Source organism: Argopecten irradians, chromosome 7 (genome assembly GCF_041381155.1).
Source record: "Argopecten irradians isolate NY chromosome 7, Ai_NY, whole genome shotgun sequence".
Classification (NCBI taxonomy): domain Eukaryota; kingdom Metazoa; phylum Mollusca; class Bivalvia; order Pectinida; family Pectinidae; genus Argopecten; species Argopecten irradians.
In genome coordinates, this window is record NC_091140.1 from 15478691 (window position 1) to 15496945 (window position 18255).

Genomic DNA, 18255 nt, shown 5'->3' on the forward strand with positions numbered 1-18255 from the left:
CTTTCCTCCACCAACAAACCTGGCACGTCCTTACATGACCCTGGCTGTTAATAGGACGTAAAAATAAACAAACAAACAAACAAACTAGTAAACGATATGGATAAAGTTTCAAAGGCAACAATATAGATATACATATTATTTTCGGTATAAGTTCGGTACTGTTTCTCCAATATCACATAACTGATAACCGTCCACATTTATTTTTACTCAAAAACTGTGCCGTGTTTGTATCGTTATAGCAGAAGTTTGAAATAAAAACATGGATTCTAGATATATTCATGCTAAATTTTGGGATTTTACTCGTAAAAAGATAGTGTTACATTATACTGTTTTTTTATTACACTGAAATTTACATCATATGCTATCTAAATCTCAGTCCAGACTGATCCGAACATCAGTTTTGAAACTGAAAATATTTACATCATAAAGCTAGAATAACCATTTACTCGAAAAAATCAAATTGTAGATCTAACGTATGCGTATATATGCTGTATACATGTATAGTACTAGGCTTACCTTGTGTGGCCGCGGACTGCTCTGACATCACAAGACCACGTGACCACCTAGATCATTATCTCTGAACCGTAGTCGACACAACCCGTAACTCACGACCACAACCCGTAACTCACGACCAAAACCAACCGATAGCGCTAAAAGCTAGGCGATTCGTTGGGTGGGACTTAATTTTTCATTCATCCAAAGCAATATCTTGACTTATTATAAAAAAAATGGCTGCACAAATCCTTTAATGTGTGTATTGTAGAACTGCGAAAAAACAGCTAGTGACAAAAATAAACAGTAATTTAGTATGTTTAACTTGTTTCCAAGAACAAAAAAATGGAAGGTTTGCAGTAGCAAAAGGCTCAACTAGGGCATTGGTATCAGTGGCTTACTGTTATATTACTGTCTTACTATCAGTCTATCATTCTGTCTATTATTGAATTATCTCCCTTTATACAATTATTACTGTAAGTACATCTACAGGAGCATCATTAATAATACATAGCATATTTTTTATATAATACCATTCTCACTCAATACTTTATCATTGTTTGAATATTTATGTTGTTAAATCTGTCAAATGTATACATAATTGAATTTGTCAAATCGCTGGCTAGGAGAGGGTTTATATAGGCTAAGCCTATTACCCAATCCTATTGATTATCATGAATAAAATTAGTTGAAATGAAATTCAAACAGAAAGTTTGACTATTCTGAACGATTGAGACCAACTGAAATTCCCAGAATGACCTTTCCGGAAGGTCAGTAGCGATCTATTACAAATTAAGAACGCGATCTACTCTCTCGTTGCTCGTTGTCGACTATTTTTCGAGTTATATTAAAATCATCTCGTTGAAATCATCATCATCCCAGGCTGTCATAAACCATATGCAGTCGATATTTGCAAGCAAGGATTTATAAGTGTATACGTCATTGTTGCAAGGCACGGGATCCCGAGACTGTCGAGTCGGACAACATTCCGCAATACGCGAGTGAAGCGTTTATGATATATTGCGAAGGACTATGAAGGGATTCACCCTGATGGCAACGCAGAGGCAGAACGCGTAGTACAGACTACCAAACGTGGAATAAGGAACGCGAGCGATCCATATCGGGTTCTACTATCCATCACGCGACACCATTGTGTCAAGCATCAAGTATGTCTCTGGTTTAAATATCGCCAAAAACAGGAACGCATATGACTTATAAATCATGTACAATTGTATATAATTTGGAAATTAGACTCATCTAAATTAATTTTAACTGAGGAGATCATGCTGCAGATTAAAGTAGGCCTAACGTACATGTATATACTTAACAAAACCCCGAGAGGCCCACCCATGCGCCGTCCCCAGCTAAAATAGGGTCTCCCCGCGATCCCGTCCCTCGCTAACGAAGGGTTTTGCCAAATTTCAACCATTTTACAAGTCACGGAGAAATTTAACTATTAACAGTACCTTTCAATGGTAATGAAAATCTTAATTCGTTTAGTTCTGGAATTGTGAACTACGTAATACCACCGCATGTATTTTGACAGCGAAAAATGTAAACAAACCACCCCACACCCCTACTCGCTTGACTAATGTGGCTTAGCTTGAACGAATCGTGTATCCTTGGCTTCAATCAACACATCTCATTGGTAGAATGGAAATCACTCTACATGCAAAAATTGTTGGTTTTTAATTTCCCTCTCAATATCTGTGTCTATGATCGCATTGAAAAAATGTAAAAAAAAAAAAATACCGTCGGCCATTCTCTCCCTTCGACCCCCCCCCCCCCCCCCCCCCCCCAATGCCGCCTCATGCAGCGCCCACCTGAGTCAGAGACGTACCTCCTGCGCACCCCGATTCCGTTTACCTTCTCCACGGTGGATAATATTCAGAGTGTTCTGTTAAATTCAGAGTTGTCCGGTTAAACTCATGCAGAGTGTCCGGTTTTATTCAGCGTGTTCTGTTAAATTCAGAGTTGTCCGGTTAAACTCATGCAGAGTGTCCGATTATATTCAGTGTGTTCTGTTAAGTTCAGGGTTTTGTGTCAATGAAACTTGTGCAGAGCGGGGACCCCGGATCAGTCCTACCCAGCCACGGGTAGGGTCTTGAAATCTTGGGGGCATCACACCTTGTGTGCTACTGCTCAACTGAGCTAATCCCGGTACAGGCACTGTTCCTCAGAAAAGATAGCGTGAGGTCAAAGACTGTTTACATCCGGGTCCTCAAATGTACATGTACGAGACATAGCCGCTAAACAATCGATGATTCTTTAAAGTTATATTGCTGCTAATTTCATTGTAACGATATGTAACTAAAACATTTGATATTTAAACATTGACATGTAACTTGATGATTTAGCTTCACATAGGCATATTTTGGCCTATAAGAGAGCCGAAATCTAGGGATAATATATTCCTGGTTTGAATAAAGCGCCTTCAATCACCGCCATGTTCAGTGACTTCGGGTTTTGTCGGATTCCGAATCGTATCACGTGGCTGACGTTCAACACGGCCTGCACGTGGTGAGCCAGGTTAACTAGCGTAAGCGCACATGTGTTTGTTTACGTTTTCCTTCTAGCTAATATGAGCAAATCATGCTGGTATATGTCCACAGAGCGAGTATTTGAAACATCCAATTTACACATTGCCGTAAAATATTGTGTATCAAGTATTGTAATGTGCGAGCATTATTTTCTTTGTAGATAGAGTCTGCTGAGGTCGACCACGTGTTTTGTTTATGAAAAATTATTGACATTTTCTCTTGGTTTCACAACTATCGTTTTACTTCGAGATTGTCGCGACGATGTTCGGAAGAGTTCGGAATTATTCGGCATCTTTCGAGCCTATTTTTCACGTGTACACGTTAAAAAGATGATTTTTTACTTTTATAATTAAAAATACTTCCAGTGCCGAACTTTATAAGAAGTGGTAAAATTAGAAAGTTTAAAACTTAGGCAGACGACGAAGAATGTGTATAACACTTAAACGGTTTTCACTATGACAAAAAGAGCGAAAGTTATAGACCATACAACTTTAAGTTAATTTTTAGCTCACCTGGCCCCGGTTGCACAAAACTTCTTAAGTCTGTTCTTAATTCTTAACTTTGAGTATGTGCTTAACTTTAAGCAAATTCTTAAATTTGGCTTTCACAAACGTTCTTCATATGTATTAAATTACTACAACGGTTTTTAGGGGTATTAGTTTAATTAGTTGTCTTTGTAAACTTTTCACTTCTGTATTAAATAAACGTATTTTAGATGTATGTATCAAATATGACATTTTAACTGATGCGCAATTTGGTTTTCGACCAGAAGTTAGTACTATAGACGCAATTTTTGCTTTGCACTCAATTATATCTAAAACTTTGTCATCAAAGAAACGCCTATATTGTTGTTTTGTAGATTTTCGGAAAGCGTTTGACTTTGTTGATGGATTAAGCTTTGGCTGCTTATGGCGTAAGCTGTCTAAATTAGGCATTAGAGGGAAAATGTTATCTGTTATTAAGTCACTATATAAATCGGTTAAATCTTGTGTTTTGGTAAATGGTAAATGTTCTAATTATTTTGAGAACAATATTGGATTAATAAAAGGTGAAATATTATCACCGATTCTATTTTCACTTTTTGTTAATGATTTTGAAACTTCATTTATTGAAAATGGAAATTCTGGCTATGATTTCGGCGAATTGAGTCTGTTTCACCTAATGTACGCGGATGACCTGGTAATGTTCTCTGAAACTGTTGAAGGGCTGCAGTGCCTCTTAGATAGTCTTTATAGTTACTCAACTAAGTGGAAATTGTCTGTTGATACTGATAAAACGAAAATAGTCGTATTTAGAAATGGAGGACGTATACTTGAAAAGGAATCGTGGAGATATAATGGCAATGAAGTTGAAATAGTAAACGATTTTTGCTATCTTGATGTAAAGCTGAAGTATAATAATAAATTTAATCAAATTCAAAAACATTTATCTGACCAAGGTCGTAAAGCCATGTTTGCACTTTTTCTATGTGTTCTAATTTATATTTAAATTTTGAAACCTTGTTACGTTTATTTGACACGTATGTTTCTAGCATCTTGCATTATGCTTGCGAGGTGTGGGGATCATCGAAAGGGTGTGATATAGAAAAAAACCACTTATCATTTTGTAAGAAGATACTAAAAGTTAAGAGATCAACTTGTAACGCCATGGTATATTTTGAATTAGGCCGGTATCCATTAGAATGTTTAAGGAAGTACAGAATGATAAAGTATTGGCTTAAATTAATGGTCTCAAATAACTGTATTTTGAATTCCGCTCTTTTATATTTAAGTAATAGCGACACTGGTAATTGTTTCAATTGGATAAACCATGTTTCTATTGGTTTTGGTAATGTATGGAATCATCACTATCTGTACATGTATAACCATAAACATATATTATGTTTGATAAAGCAACGACTATTTGACCAAAGTCAGCAACATTTGAGAGGCTTATTGGATTCCTCATTAAAATGTATATTATATAAGCATATTGTGAATCATTTTACTATACAATACTATTTGACCAAATATATACCTCCGAAATACCGAATTGTTTTATCTAAATTTCGTCTATCTGCTCATGATTTGGCCATCGAAACAGGCAGATATACCGATACTGCTAGAGAACAAAGATTGTGCCCTGGTTGCAATTTAGATGTGGAAGACGAATATCATTTTATTTTAATATGTATTAATTATCATGATTTAAGAAAGAAATATGTAAAACCTTTTTATTGGCGTAAACCATCTACATACAAGTTGATACAATTATTATGTTGCGAAAATATAAGTGATCTACGTAAATTAGCAAAATTTATATTTGAGGCCATGAAAATACGATCCCGCCTCCAGTAATTTCAGTACAGTTATATTAATGTTGTATACTTAACCTTTAAGTTATGTAGCCTTTATATAATACACATTTTGATTTCAATGTATAGTACATTTGTAACTTGTCTATGATATTGTACTAGTTACAATGTACTATGTGATTGTATATATATGTATATGTGCGTATTTTGCACAATTCCAATAAGTTGTAAACTTAAGGAAAATAAAGAATTGAAAATTGAATTAACGGTTACAGTACCCTATCCAATGATTTTTAAAGGCCCACTAATGGGAATGTAAAACGAGATCGATAATTTTATGGAGTCGCAAAAGTTATTAACTTACTGTTAATACTACATTTATCATCACCTTCTGAACAATTGAATTAAAATAAACAAAATGCTAAGTTTCATAACGTGGGTCGTCTTATGTTTCACACCGTCGTCCTAAATACTGCACGGTAGTTGATTATCACTGCACCAGAGGCAAAACAGCGAAATGAATCTCCACTGTTATCATATTATTACGCAGGAAATCTTGCATTTGTTTGGTATTGTAACCTCATCTTAGGTCATCGATATATATTTCCTAATGCAATTAATGTTTCAAAGAAACTATATTTTTTTAGGAAATGTAGCTGGCCTTTGAATATGTGAACAAATAATGAACATAAATAAATAATTAAAAAATATATATATATATAAATGTATGGCATTCTGCAGGATTTCCAAATGTGTCTGGTTGTGTGGATGGAACATTTATTCGGATACGGGCTCCAAATCATAATGAGGCAGATTTTGTCAACAGGAAAGGATTTCACTCTTTGAACTGCCAGGTTAATAAATAGATAATTTCTTATTATGATTTACATAATCTTGTGTTGATATTAGTGAAAATAGACAAACACATTTATTTCTTCAGAACTAATTAATGTAAGACAAAAAACATTGAATTATGAAATCTTATTTTTATTTTCAAAAATAAAATATTAATTTCCAACACTTATGATTTTTTAAAATGGGAATGTATTATTGTATTTTACTTTTTTGTTGCATTAATTATAAATTTTATTGATAATTACATATAAATAAGTTTCAGTACATGTTGTATTCATCAATTTCTTCAAATTATAATTGTTTTGTTTAGATGACTTGTGATGCAAACTTCATGATCACAAGTTGTGTAGCACAGTGGCCAGGAAGCTGTCATGATGCCAGGATATTCAGGAACAGTAGCTTATGTCACAAGTTTGAAAATGGTATGATTATTTTGTTACTGGTATTAACAGGAGGTCAATTAAAAATATGTAGCAAATTCACAAGGTGAAACTGAATTCTGGATTCCATGCATGTATACGGTACCTGCAAATAGAAAGCAGGAATTATAATCGATACTTAGAATAGATATCAGTATATAAAAGTCTAATTGTAACACTCGGGCTATGCTATTTACATTATAAATTAAAATTGGTCATTCCATGATTACGAATTTGTAAAACCAATCAATCATAATTTTTAAAGTGGTCTTAAACCTACAATGTTATGATTCAATAATTAGGGTCCCTTGGATGTTATTATCCAGGGGCAAAACTGAACTAATAAGTATTTGTCATTTATACATATACCTGTAAATTATCTTGGTCCAGGAACACATCAAGGATTACTTCTGGGTGACTTTGCATATCCAACCAGGCAATTTCTAATGACACCTTATGTGAATCCAGGAACACCAAGCCAGCACAATTTCAACAGTGGACTATGCCGCACCAGAGTGCTAATAGAACAAACTTTTGGAATCTTGAACGACGCTTTTCGTGCCTACAAAGTGGTTTGAGAATCAGCCCGAACAGAGCTGCCACAGTAGTGATAGCCTGTGTGGTACTCCAAAACATCGGGATTCAGCAAAGAGACATCATAAACAATTCAGACCATGATGACGATAGCGATGATGATGATGAGAGTGCAGAATTTAACTTTAATAATAGAGGAATCCAGGATGGGGTGGGACTTAGACATCATATTGCCAACACATTTTTCTGAACTTCTTCTGTCATCTCGAGCTCTCATCTGAAATTATAAAATCGTTTTTTTTTTTTAAATAGTGTATTCACCATAATTAGCGTACCTCCCCTTACAAGCATCCCTCCCCTTACAAGCCTCCCTCCTCTTTTCATATTGTTCTGCATTCCTTATAAAACATACAACAACAAAAATTGACCAATTCCAATTTGATAAGTTCTTTAATTGATACTGTCGAAATTCCAAATGGTATAGTACGTAATACTATTCAGCCGGTACAATATGTACGTTGTGCCCATATTCGAGTCGTTATAACGCAAGTTAAACAAATACATTAAATGACCACCGAGGACTTGATGAAGTAGGTTTTTAGACAAAAACATGCACAAAGCACACATAACATAAGCACACTGCTGTAAGAGCAATTTAAGTAGTTCCAGGCAAAAGCTTTACTCCACAGGCACGGGCCAGGGCTCAGCTTACAAGATGTCAGACCACAACGACTGTACAATGGCGGACATCAGGCAAGTTTGAACATTTCAAACACATTTCACCGCAGTAGGGTTTTCTGGCATATCACAGTAATACCAACTACTCTAACTTCCGTAAAAACTGTTTTTTCTCGATATATGTGTAAATTTAAAATGCACTCTTAGACTGAATTGTCCCTTTAACAATGTTTTTGCAACATGTGATGTCTCTAACATCAGCATCATATTCAATGTTACATGAACTTGTGAGTCTTTTACATGTGAATAACGTCATTCATCGCTTATTTTGAAGAGAGTCATCTCACACAACTGTGAATAGAAATTGGTAAAGAAGTACCATCTTGCTAAACTTTTATGTGGGAGGTTCAATCTTTCGTTGAATTCAACACTAAAATTTGACCAAAAATTTCATAAAATCCCTATCTTGATTATCTCCCCGGTCAGAAACAGACTTCAAAGAATTACAAAATTTCTTTACATGTTTAACATCTATATATATTGCCCTACCCACACATTAAACATTTGAAACATTATAACTTGTTCAGCAGGCTTCGAAACATTCACTTCTCTATGAAATCTTTTGCTCAAAATGGGATTTTCGCGGTACCCTAGACTGTAAAAGATAAATGACCATCATGAGTACAGAAAGATTTAAAATATGCCTGACTTTTTTTTAACTATTTTTACTAATCATGGCAATACAGTACACCGTTTTCCAGCCAATAAGTGCCCATGGCGTTTATAGAACTGAAAAAAATGAAAAAAAGCTTAATAAGACGGATTATTGACTCCTACAGGTAATGTTTTACCATACCAATGCAGGCCACTCTATTTTAAACTAAATAACAAGAGGCCTAAGTTGTGATTCATTTTGTTATTACAAGTCTTTTCATATTTGAATTCATTACATGATCTTCCTGATATCCAGTGATTTCATCTGTGTAATATTTTAACATATGTCAATAATATAATATAACCTAGAGTGATTTTCATTGGCTGGAAAATGTGACGTTATAACAGAAACGTTAAAATGACCCCAGGGTTTTGGAGACGGCAGGACAAAATGGCGGCCACTGCTGGAATTTTACAGTATATTTTGAATTTGACGCAGGATTCTTCCAAATGTAGGTTGTAGTTATGTAATAAAAAGTACAGTATCTTAAATCTGTGATCATTTCATATGAGATTTATGAAACAAGTCTTATAAGCTGTTGATCATATGAAATGAACACAAATTTAAGATCCTTATATGTATCCAAAAATATTACAAACAAAATTGAAAAACATTTCACTCTTTCACTTTACTCACATCATATTTCATTGTCTTGAATTAATATAAAATTTTGATACAGAAGCATATATGTGACAAGTGAAATTATGACAAGCATATTAAATTATTTCTTTCTTCATTAAGTTAGCAGATTTATCCATTATGCATCAATATGTGAAATTTTAATAATTGAATGTTCTTTCAAACAGGAGAGAACAAATATAACCTCCAACATGTCAATTTTGCACATTTTTTTCATATTACAAGAGCTGTTTGAGAGCAGAAAGAACAGCAAAGCTGGCCTTTGGCATTTTGATTATTTATTTCATGAGGTTGCATATTTTATATTCATCACTCGTGCTTCGCACTAACGAAAAACATCAAACTGCCCTACCAAACCAATGAAATATAACTGTTATTTATAAAAAAAACAAGGAATATCTTTACATTTCAAGCTAATGTAAACCAATAGCATCAGAGAGAGCTGCCTGCGTATCTATAAAACAAGATTTTTTTTTCAAAATTTCTAGCTTCATTCTTAAGCATTGCACCTCTAACTCATGTCTTTCCCTTTCGTTGGTATTTCTCATCATTATCAGATCAGTCTCCATGTGGAGTTTTGTTGTTTCAGCTTCCACTCTTTGCCTTTCAGTTATTATCAAGTCTGTCTCAACAGATGATGAGGCGGTCTTTCTCCTCTTCCGTCTAGGGGAAACATCTAAAAACAAAATAATTCATAAATAATGTATTCACCTAGCTGCAATATTGTAACTCCAAAGATTATGTACAAGTATGGCAATCATTAACAATGGTTATTTGCAGAGCAATTATTGTAATAAAATTGACATCTTGTGGGTGATAGATAAATATGATATCAAAACAATTTTTAAGTATATTTCAAGGAAAAAATGACCGAACATGCATCTTTAAGCAGGGTTTTTGCCAGGCCTTTGTAGAGTTCGGTAAAAGGATCCATTTCAAATTGAAAATAGCACTGTATTTTCCCAAATTCAGTCAACAATTTCCCAATTGTGGTAAAATTAAGTTAAAATACCCAAATGATGTGAATAGTTTCAACAATAATATCAACATCTTGTAAAAGTTGAAGGCCTTTTGTAAAGATCTTATATTTTTTCTAGATCATTTGAAATTGAAAAAGAAATTTATTTAAGCTATACTTTTTATATTTTCCCAATTTTAAAAAACACTGATGATATTTTCCCAAATTTTGCTAAGGGTCGTTTTCCCAAAATAGCTGGCAAAAACTTTGATAAGCATACAAAGAATTTAAACCTAAAAGCAAAGTAGATCTGGAATGTATATTCATTCTAGTATATTCCATTTAGACAGAATAAAGTTCATTTAAGTTGATCATTTATGCATATTCATAACATATTAATTTTTACCATTGTCTAAATCTGGAACTGCTGCTGCGTCTGCGGGTGTACAGGCTGATGAGGAAAAACATGTAGTACCTGGTATGCTTGCTAACCCTGCATGTTAGAGGGTGAGGCAGGGAAATCTCAACCAGAGGGGGTAAGATTCTTAACCTGTCAAACACAAGATTTGGCAAGTTTTGACAACCTAAGAATCTAACCCTGATTAAGACAGAGATATCTTACCCTCACTGAAAGAATGCTAGATATCTCTCTGTCCAGCTTAAGTGAAGGGTTCAATATACCGTCATTTAGAGATGTATATGTTATCTTCTAACTATATTTAAAGTACTCAAAGTACTCCAAATTAATTTCCAATATCAAAATATATGAGTCCTACACATAAAGTATACCAGATAGCTATAAAACAAGTGCTACCGATTGTATTAAAAATGCTATACCCTCTGTATCTATTGGCTGGCTGATGCCTTTCACCCCAGGCCGGTTTCCAATCCCTTCCCACAGCAACTTCTTGGAAGGTGGCGGCGAGAACATCCTAGGGCCTCCTCCTGTTTTAGGGTTACGGGCATCATCATGCCTTTCCTTTACTGTAGGTATAATTTTGAAAACATAATGTTAAAGTGAATAGTCGGGCAAAGAAAACCAGTCTAAATGCGTTCATTGGCCTTCCAAAAGTTCTCATATAATAATAAGACGGTCAAGTTCTGCTTACGTTTCCCAGTTCTGACCATTGAAATAAAGAAAAGATGAAAGCATTGAAAGCGAGGCTGCGTGGAAATGTAACCACGGACATAGTCAGTCGGGAGGACGTTTTAGGATTCCTATACTTTAAATTAATTTCTACGTACGCAGACAGATTTTGACGAGAAAGTTTATTTTTCTATTCCATAAGAAATAATACTGGATACATTCACACCATTTTTACCGACTTTAGCCATCCTTGGCCGACTGTTCACTTTAAGAGAATAATGCATAACATAAGTGTTTATATATTATCCATAAATTTTATAAATTAATTTGCAGCACACAAATCAGTAAATCATCAAATACTATTTCATATACAGGTATTGTATGATTCATAAACCAATTAATATTTCATAAAATAAAATAAAGACATACATCTACACAGTAACTGTGTAAGACAAAACTGATTGAGTAAATTATACTTATAAATGGCAATTCATCCATCTGTAATATGTCTCTAGGCTGGTTATCCAGAAGAAGTCGTTTAAGTATTTTGATCTAATTTACTCCTGTGACCTTGAAGACCTTGAATGAAGGTCGAAGTCATTTACTTAAACAAACTTTGTAGCCCTTCATCTCAGCATGTTATAAGCCAATTAAACTTCAGGACTCTAGATCTTCAACTTTGGGAGAATTAAGTTGTTGTTTCAATGGAAAATTTGACGCCGGACAGACAACCGTACCACGGACATGGCATATAAGCTCAAATTATAATTAATTATGAATTATGAGCAATATAATAGTTTAATTACCCCTATGTTTGATGTTGTGGAACTGTTTTTTGCACTGATCCACAGTTTTCTTTGTTGCTGATGTACTGTTGTGAAAGAAAGAAAATTTTAGTAAAAATTTTTCAAATTGATCTGATATCAGTATACATTTATGCATACAAGAAGAACTATACGTATATAGATATAATGTCATGTACAGTGTATGTTGACTATGTCCATTATACAGGTTAAGTCTTATTTCCAAACTCATTTGTCCAAAATTCACCTTTTTTCATTCAACCATTACTGTTCTATACATGTGTATTTCATCATTTCGGACGTACACAAAAACATAAACAATGAACACATATAGAATATACAGATAAACTAAAGGGACAATATCTAGGCGTATTGTCTGAATGATCCCTTTGGTCAGTCGCTATAATTGGTTGCGGTAAATAAAACACCATTTTTATGTATATCCATTTAATCTGGTACAAGGTATATAGGCATAAATTTATGTGATTTTACTTACTTTTACAATAATAAAACAAATTGAGTTTTGGCGCATTGATATCGTATTGTTTTCCCAATTTAAATCAATTTAAATAGTACAGGCCCCTGAGATTATTGAGTAAGAAAATCACTGCAGGTATATGAATGTCTTACATGTATGTTTTGTATATCGTGAAAACCGAATATAAATATTTACATTCGTAAGTTGATTTGCATGCAGTGATCTATTACTTATTCAAATTCATTTTTGTTGTCTTAAGTTTAGACCGGCTTTCAATATGACATGGTCATGTCTGAATATATACATTTGGATATTAATATTTGCTAATTCTTCGAACAGTCTACTCTCACATGAACAGTGCAACCCTGCGTATGGATAACAGTTATCCATTTGTGTTACAATTACCCATTTGAATAATCATTTAGTTACTCTAATGAGGAATTATGTGAAAGGAAAACACATAACAGTCAATGTTGTTTTAAAAATTGTTATCAAAAAGGGCGTCATAATTTTTTTAGAATGCCTTACAACTAATCTAAGGCTCTTACGTTTCTGTGCATATGACCTATCAAATTTTGTTGTCTCACTTTTTCATAAAATGAAAATTTAGGTGTTCTTCATTAACTACTGTGTATAGCCATCAGGAAAATTCAGTGCAAATGTCATGGTTGAATGAATTTTACATGTGTTTTTTAGCCCCATAGCAATGGAAGTGATTTAGTTTGTGACTTGTACCAAAATTAAAAAAATGAAATTTGTCTCATTTTGATTACTAAATAAATGTAGATATACTAAGTTCTGTTAGTAATTATGCCATATACGTTTAAAGGGACATAACTGCGAGCAAAAACAAACAAAAATATGTTGACGAATATATACTTACGAATTGACCGTTTGCATTACTTGCGCCCATCCAGCCTCCTTATCTTTACTGGTTATACCAGATCCGGAAAACTTTCCAAACAACAGAGACTCCCTCTTTAGCACTTCTTCTACAAGGACGGATTTCTCAACTTCTGTCCAGTTGGCACCGCGGACCCGCAAAGCCGAATTGTCTTTTGAACTCGCACTCATTTCGACAATCAATTTCAATTCAATTCTTTTATTACCTTGAGCCTTTCGGCTCATCGGTTTGAAACAAAACATATATACAAACACAATTCACGGAATACACACTTGCATCCATGCAACACACACTCACTCTCACCATACATACATGTACACTGACACACATGAGACTAGTGTAGAGGGATTATGCTAATTGTAGCTTATAACATGTTATTTCTTATTTTATTACATAATTTAATGTATTTTGCGAAATTTGCTAACTCTTTTTTGTTCTCTGTTTCTAAAAGTTGAATAAATTTATACATACTCGGTCTAATGAAATAATATTTCTTAATAAAACGCTTTCTTAAAGTTAAATAGCATTCACATTTTAAAATAAAATGAAATTCATCTTCAATGTCCTCACTATTACAATACCTGCATGTTCTTTCATTTCTTTCTAAATTGTTTTACCTTCCAGTTTCAATATTTAATTTGTGAGATGACAATCGTATTTTTGTTATTTCTTTTAAATTCATGACACCAATTGGTTTTGTTAAATAACTGCTTAAAAATATCACATAATTTACATTTTATAATATTTATTATATAGCCAGGTGTATATAGATCCCCAAACTGCCACAAATACCCTACCCCTATCCTAAATAATTCATTTCTCACTCCATCCAACCATTCACTCCCATTTTCTAACATTTCCTGATAGCAAATCTGACTACCGCAGCCTAATCATTAAGCAGACGACTAATTAATAATATGATGTCATCATATTTTGCGTTTTACATACACTTACCTCTAAATCTTTGAACAGCTTTTCCCGTTTTCTGCCACACATTATTTCACCTTTCGCATAAAAGATTTCCGTTCGAGGCCGCTTAGGTAACGACCTACGCCGGACGCTGCGGTATCCCATAAGCTCACCTCGGTCCTTATGGGATACCGCAGCGTCCGGCGTCCGTCGTCCGTCGTCCGTCAACAATCGACTTCTTCTCCATAACCGCTGGTCGGATTTCAACACAATTTTACTGGTATCATCCTTATTGGCTACTTACTGAAAATTGTACAAATGATGGGGCTGACCCCCCACGGGCCTGAGGGGCGGGGCCAAAAGGGGTCAATTTGGTTATTTCCATAATAACGACTTCTTCTCTGAAACCAAGCATGGGATAGCACACATGGGATAACACCCATAATGCAATGGTAGCATCCTTATATGGTGGGGATTCAAAATTGTACAAATGATGGGGTTGACCCCCCAGGGGCCTGAGGGGCGGGGTCAAAAGTGGTCAATATGGCTATTTCCATATAAACAACTTCTTCCTGAAACTAAGCATGAGATAGCACTCATAATGCAACGGTAGTATCGTCATAGGATGAGGATTCAAAATTGTACAAATGATAGGGCTGACCCCGGGGGCCTGAGGGGCGGGGTCAAAAGGGGTCAATTTGGTTATTTCCATGCAAACGACTTCTTTGAAACCAAGCATGAGACATCACTCATAATGCAATGGTAGCATCGTTATAGGGTGGGGATTCAAAATTGTGCAAATGATAGGACTGACCCCCCGGGGGCCTGAGGGGCGGGGTCAAAAGTAGTCTATTTCCATATAAATGACTTTTTCTCTATAACTTAACATGGGATTACGCTCATAATGCAATAGTTACATCCTGATAGGTTTGGATTCAAAATTTTGCAAATGATGAGGCTGACCCCTGGGGGCCTGAAGGGTGGGGTCAAAAGGGGTCAATTTAGCTATTTCCATATTAACGACTTCTTCTCTGCAACTAAGCATGGAAGAGCACTCATAATGCAATGGTAGCATCCTTATAGGGTTGGGATTTGAAATTGTACAAATGAAAGGGTTGACCCCGGGCCTTAGACGGCAATAGACGCGGGGTCAAAAAGGTCAATTAGGCTACTATTTTCAGATAAATTACTTTGTCTCTGAACCTATGTATTGGATAGCATAATTGTATGGTATCAATAGATCATTGTTTGGTTGTGATTCAAAATTAAACTTTGGGAGTCAATTTTGCTAATTTTTCTAATTCATTGTCAGAGTCTTTGTGATAATTACTGAAAAAACCAGGTGAGCGATACAGGCCCTCTAGGCCTCTTGTTAATGATGGTATAATTTTCAGCAATGGGATCTATTGTTGGTTACCTCAGTCTAATCAAGACGACACTCTCATCCTCCCACTGTGATAAACAGATTTACCCGTGTCAGGTAGGCTAACTGGTCATCAGAAGCTAGGACGAATAAATCCTTGTGGACAGTTATAATATTGTCCAGCAGCCGTCAGCAGGATCTGTATCTGACGTTCTTCATAATTATACGGAATGTTGTTTTCATTAATAAAATTCTAGCAATATTACGGACGGATTTTTATTTCGCCACTTGCCGAAAAGGGATGTTCTCTGAACGCCAACATAGGTGTTGTTTTAGGAAACAATAGGAAGGCAATTATATACTGTTTCCTATAAGCTGTCTTTATTTTCACCTGTAAAGTCACCAGAGATTTACCTGTATTTCAATCAGTATCATAGGTAACATTGGTTAATAACTCCTTCAATATATTCCTTACAATATACAATTATATTATGTAATATAATATATAAATGTAATGTAAAAAAATATTAATTAATGATAATCAGTGCTTTAATATACACACAGGCGTCTGCATCTGGTTTTGGAAAAAATACAATGTCTACAAAATACTATGTGAACAAGGTGAGACACTACATAAACCGGAAGTTGAGGGTACGCTCCAATTCACTTTGAAATTAGACCAAATTTGACGAAAATATTGAGTGTCCGCTCGTTTAATCAACGTACCTTGATTAATAATTCTCTTTTTGCAATGTATGCCAAGTTTTTGTCGCGAAGTTACGGTTTTTTAATATGAAACAGGACACAAAGTGTCCAAGTAGCGGATGATGCATCAACTATGGAACGGAAGATGATCTTTCAAGCAAGCAGATTTAAGTTGCAATCTGATTGGTTTATCAAATTAATTAACCAGTCAAATTGCTTCTTGCAACTGCTCGCTTGAAGAGTTCCAATTCCGTTCCACAGTTCAAGGACGTATATAAATCCTTGCACAGTTGAAGTATCGGAGTTTCTCACCTTGTTCATATAGTAGGGATAGGACATTTTATTTTTTCCAAAACCAGATGCAGACGCCTGTGATATACATAACATCATATACATTGTAAATGTTTAGAATTAGTAAGGAGATACATGCGGATTATTAAGAACAATGCATTTTGGGTTCCAGGTGAAATTTTTTTTTTACAAATCATATCTTAATTTAAAAAAAAGGTTTCTTGAACAGTGTATATTTTAATGTAACAGTATTCTGTATTGACATAGGAGTTCTCCAGGGCTACATTCTTAGTCAACTTTCATTTCTTGTGACCGTGAATAGATGATTTCTTTTATCGGAAGACCTACACCTTTAATATTTGGTAAGAAACTGAGTAGAGAAAAAAATATCGTAAAAGTTTAAAAACAATTTTGTCGAAAATTTTGACATGTTGATTATAGTTTAAGTTTGTAATCTATTGAAGCCGACACAAACACAAGTATATGATGTTTTCTAAACAATGGTTATAATATATCATTGGTTTTTAATGCTCTATATGTATTTTAGATACAAAATATTTTTATAATGAATACATTTACATCATAATGAAATATCATGCTGATCTAGAAATACCCTCTTTGGATACGAAAGCAGGAGGAAAATTGTACAATTGTGATAAATGATGCATCCTAATACAACTTTTAAAATATATTGTATGTTCTGTTGTTACAGATGTTACATGTACTATATATGTTTATAAGGTCAATTAAAAGACATCTATGGAATATCTTGTGGAAAAATATCACGTTTCAACAGGCAAAAGGGCTTATACTATTTCAAACTTTTAATCGAATTTGTGTTACACTAAGTTAAAAAAGATAATTCCTTTTTGGATGTTTTTCTTTGATATTACTGAATGGGAAAGTTACATCCATGTGAAATAGGTTTCAAAGAATTTTGCTTGACTATTGAAAATCTAATGAGATTGATACCAGAGGTTTTAGATATATCATGGAAATCTTTAAAATTCTTGAAATAAAATCATTGTGAATTTAATTTTATTCATAAATTCTGTGTATTATATTCTCATAGATATTGACAGAAACTTATATTAAGGATGTATTCTTCTGAGGTTTCAGTCCCGTTGAAGTCTCGTTTCAACATAGATCAAAGAAGTTTTGAGATTTTCAAATACAATTTATCAGTATCTGTAGCAAGTTGCCAGATGCAAATTTTGTCAAAAAATTGCATTTCTATTTTTAGAAGATTTTTTATACGGTGATTTTAGGAAATGGCCCATTTGGCGGCCATTTTGAAATTGTGTCTTTTTTCGCATCAAGTAGAGCCACAGTTTTACCATTTTTTACTGAAATTGTTTTTACTTAAATCATCACTGCGCCACCATTTTTTGCTGTATTGAGGTAATTTTTGCTGCAAATTGTTACTAGGTTCGTAGTAATTAAAATATTGAGCAATAATATGTGAAATGATACACTTTTGTGACTTTATTTTAACATTTAATGGTAATTTGGGCACTTTTATTTTTTACTCTAAAATACTGAAAAATAACAAAAATTCAAACGGGGCAAAAAAGTAAGCACACGGACCCCCA

At 34.3% G+C, this 18255-nt stretch overlaps 1 protein-coding gene and 1 pseudogene across 1 annotated transcript; one reads left to right on the forward strand and one right to left on the reverse strand.

Moving 5' to 3' along the window:
* Nucleotides 1-1246: 1246 nt before the first annotated feature.
* On the forward strand, nt 1247-11277 carry LOC138327041 (putative nuclease HARBI1; annotated as a pseudogene).
* LOC138327042 (uncharacterized) lies at nt 9579-13565 on the reverse strand. The gene is made up of 5 exons (XM_069273032.1): nt 13375-13565; nt 12017-12081; nt 10961-11107; nt 10530-10574; nt 9579-9841 (listed from the first exon to the last, which is right to left on the reverse strand). The coding sequence occupies exons 1-5, from the start codon at nt 13563-13565 to the stop codon at nt 9579-9581; spliced, it is 711 nt and encodes a 236-aa protein (XP_069129133.1).
* Between the last annotated feature and the right edge of the window lie 4690 nt (nt 13566-18255).

What these genes read in the sequence shown, in the direction of transcription:
- LOC138327042 (XM_069273032.1), bottom strand. Translation starts at nt 13,565, where the DNA reads ATGAGTGCGAGTTCAAAAGACAATTCGGCTTTGCGGGTCCGCGGTGCC. An exon ending in CCACAACATCAAACATAGGG is followed by an intron (nt 11,108 to 12,016) that starts GTAATTAAACTA and finishes TTATACCTACAG; the next exon opens with TAAAGGAAAGGCATGATGAT. An exon ending in CCAGCCAATAGATACAGAGG is followed by an intron (nt 10,575 to 10,960) that starts GTATAGCATTTT and finishes TTTCCTCATCAG; the next exon opens with CCTGTACACCCGCAGACGCA.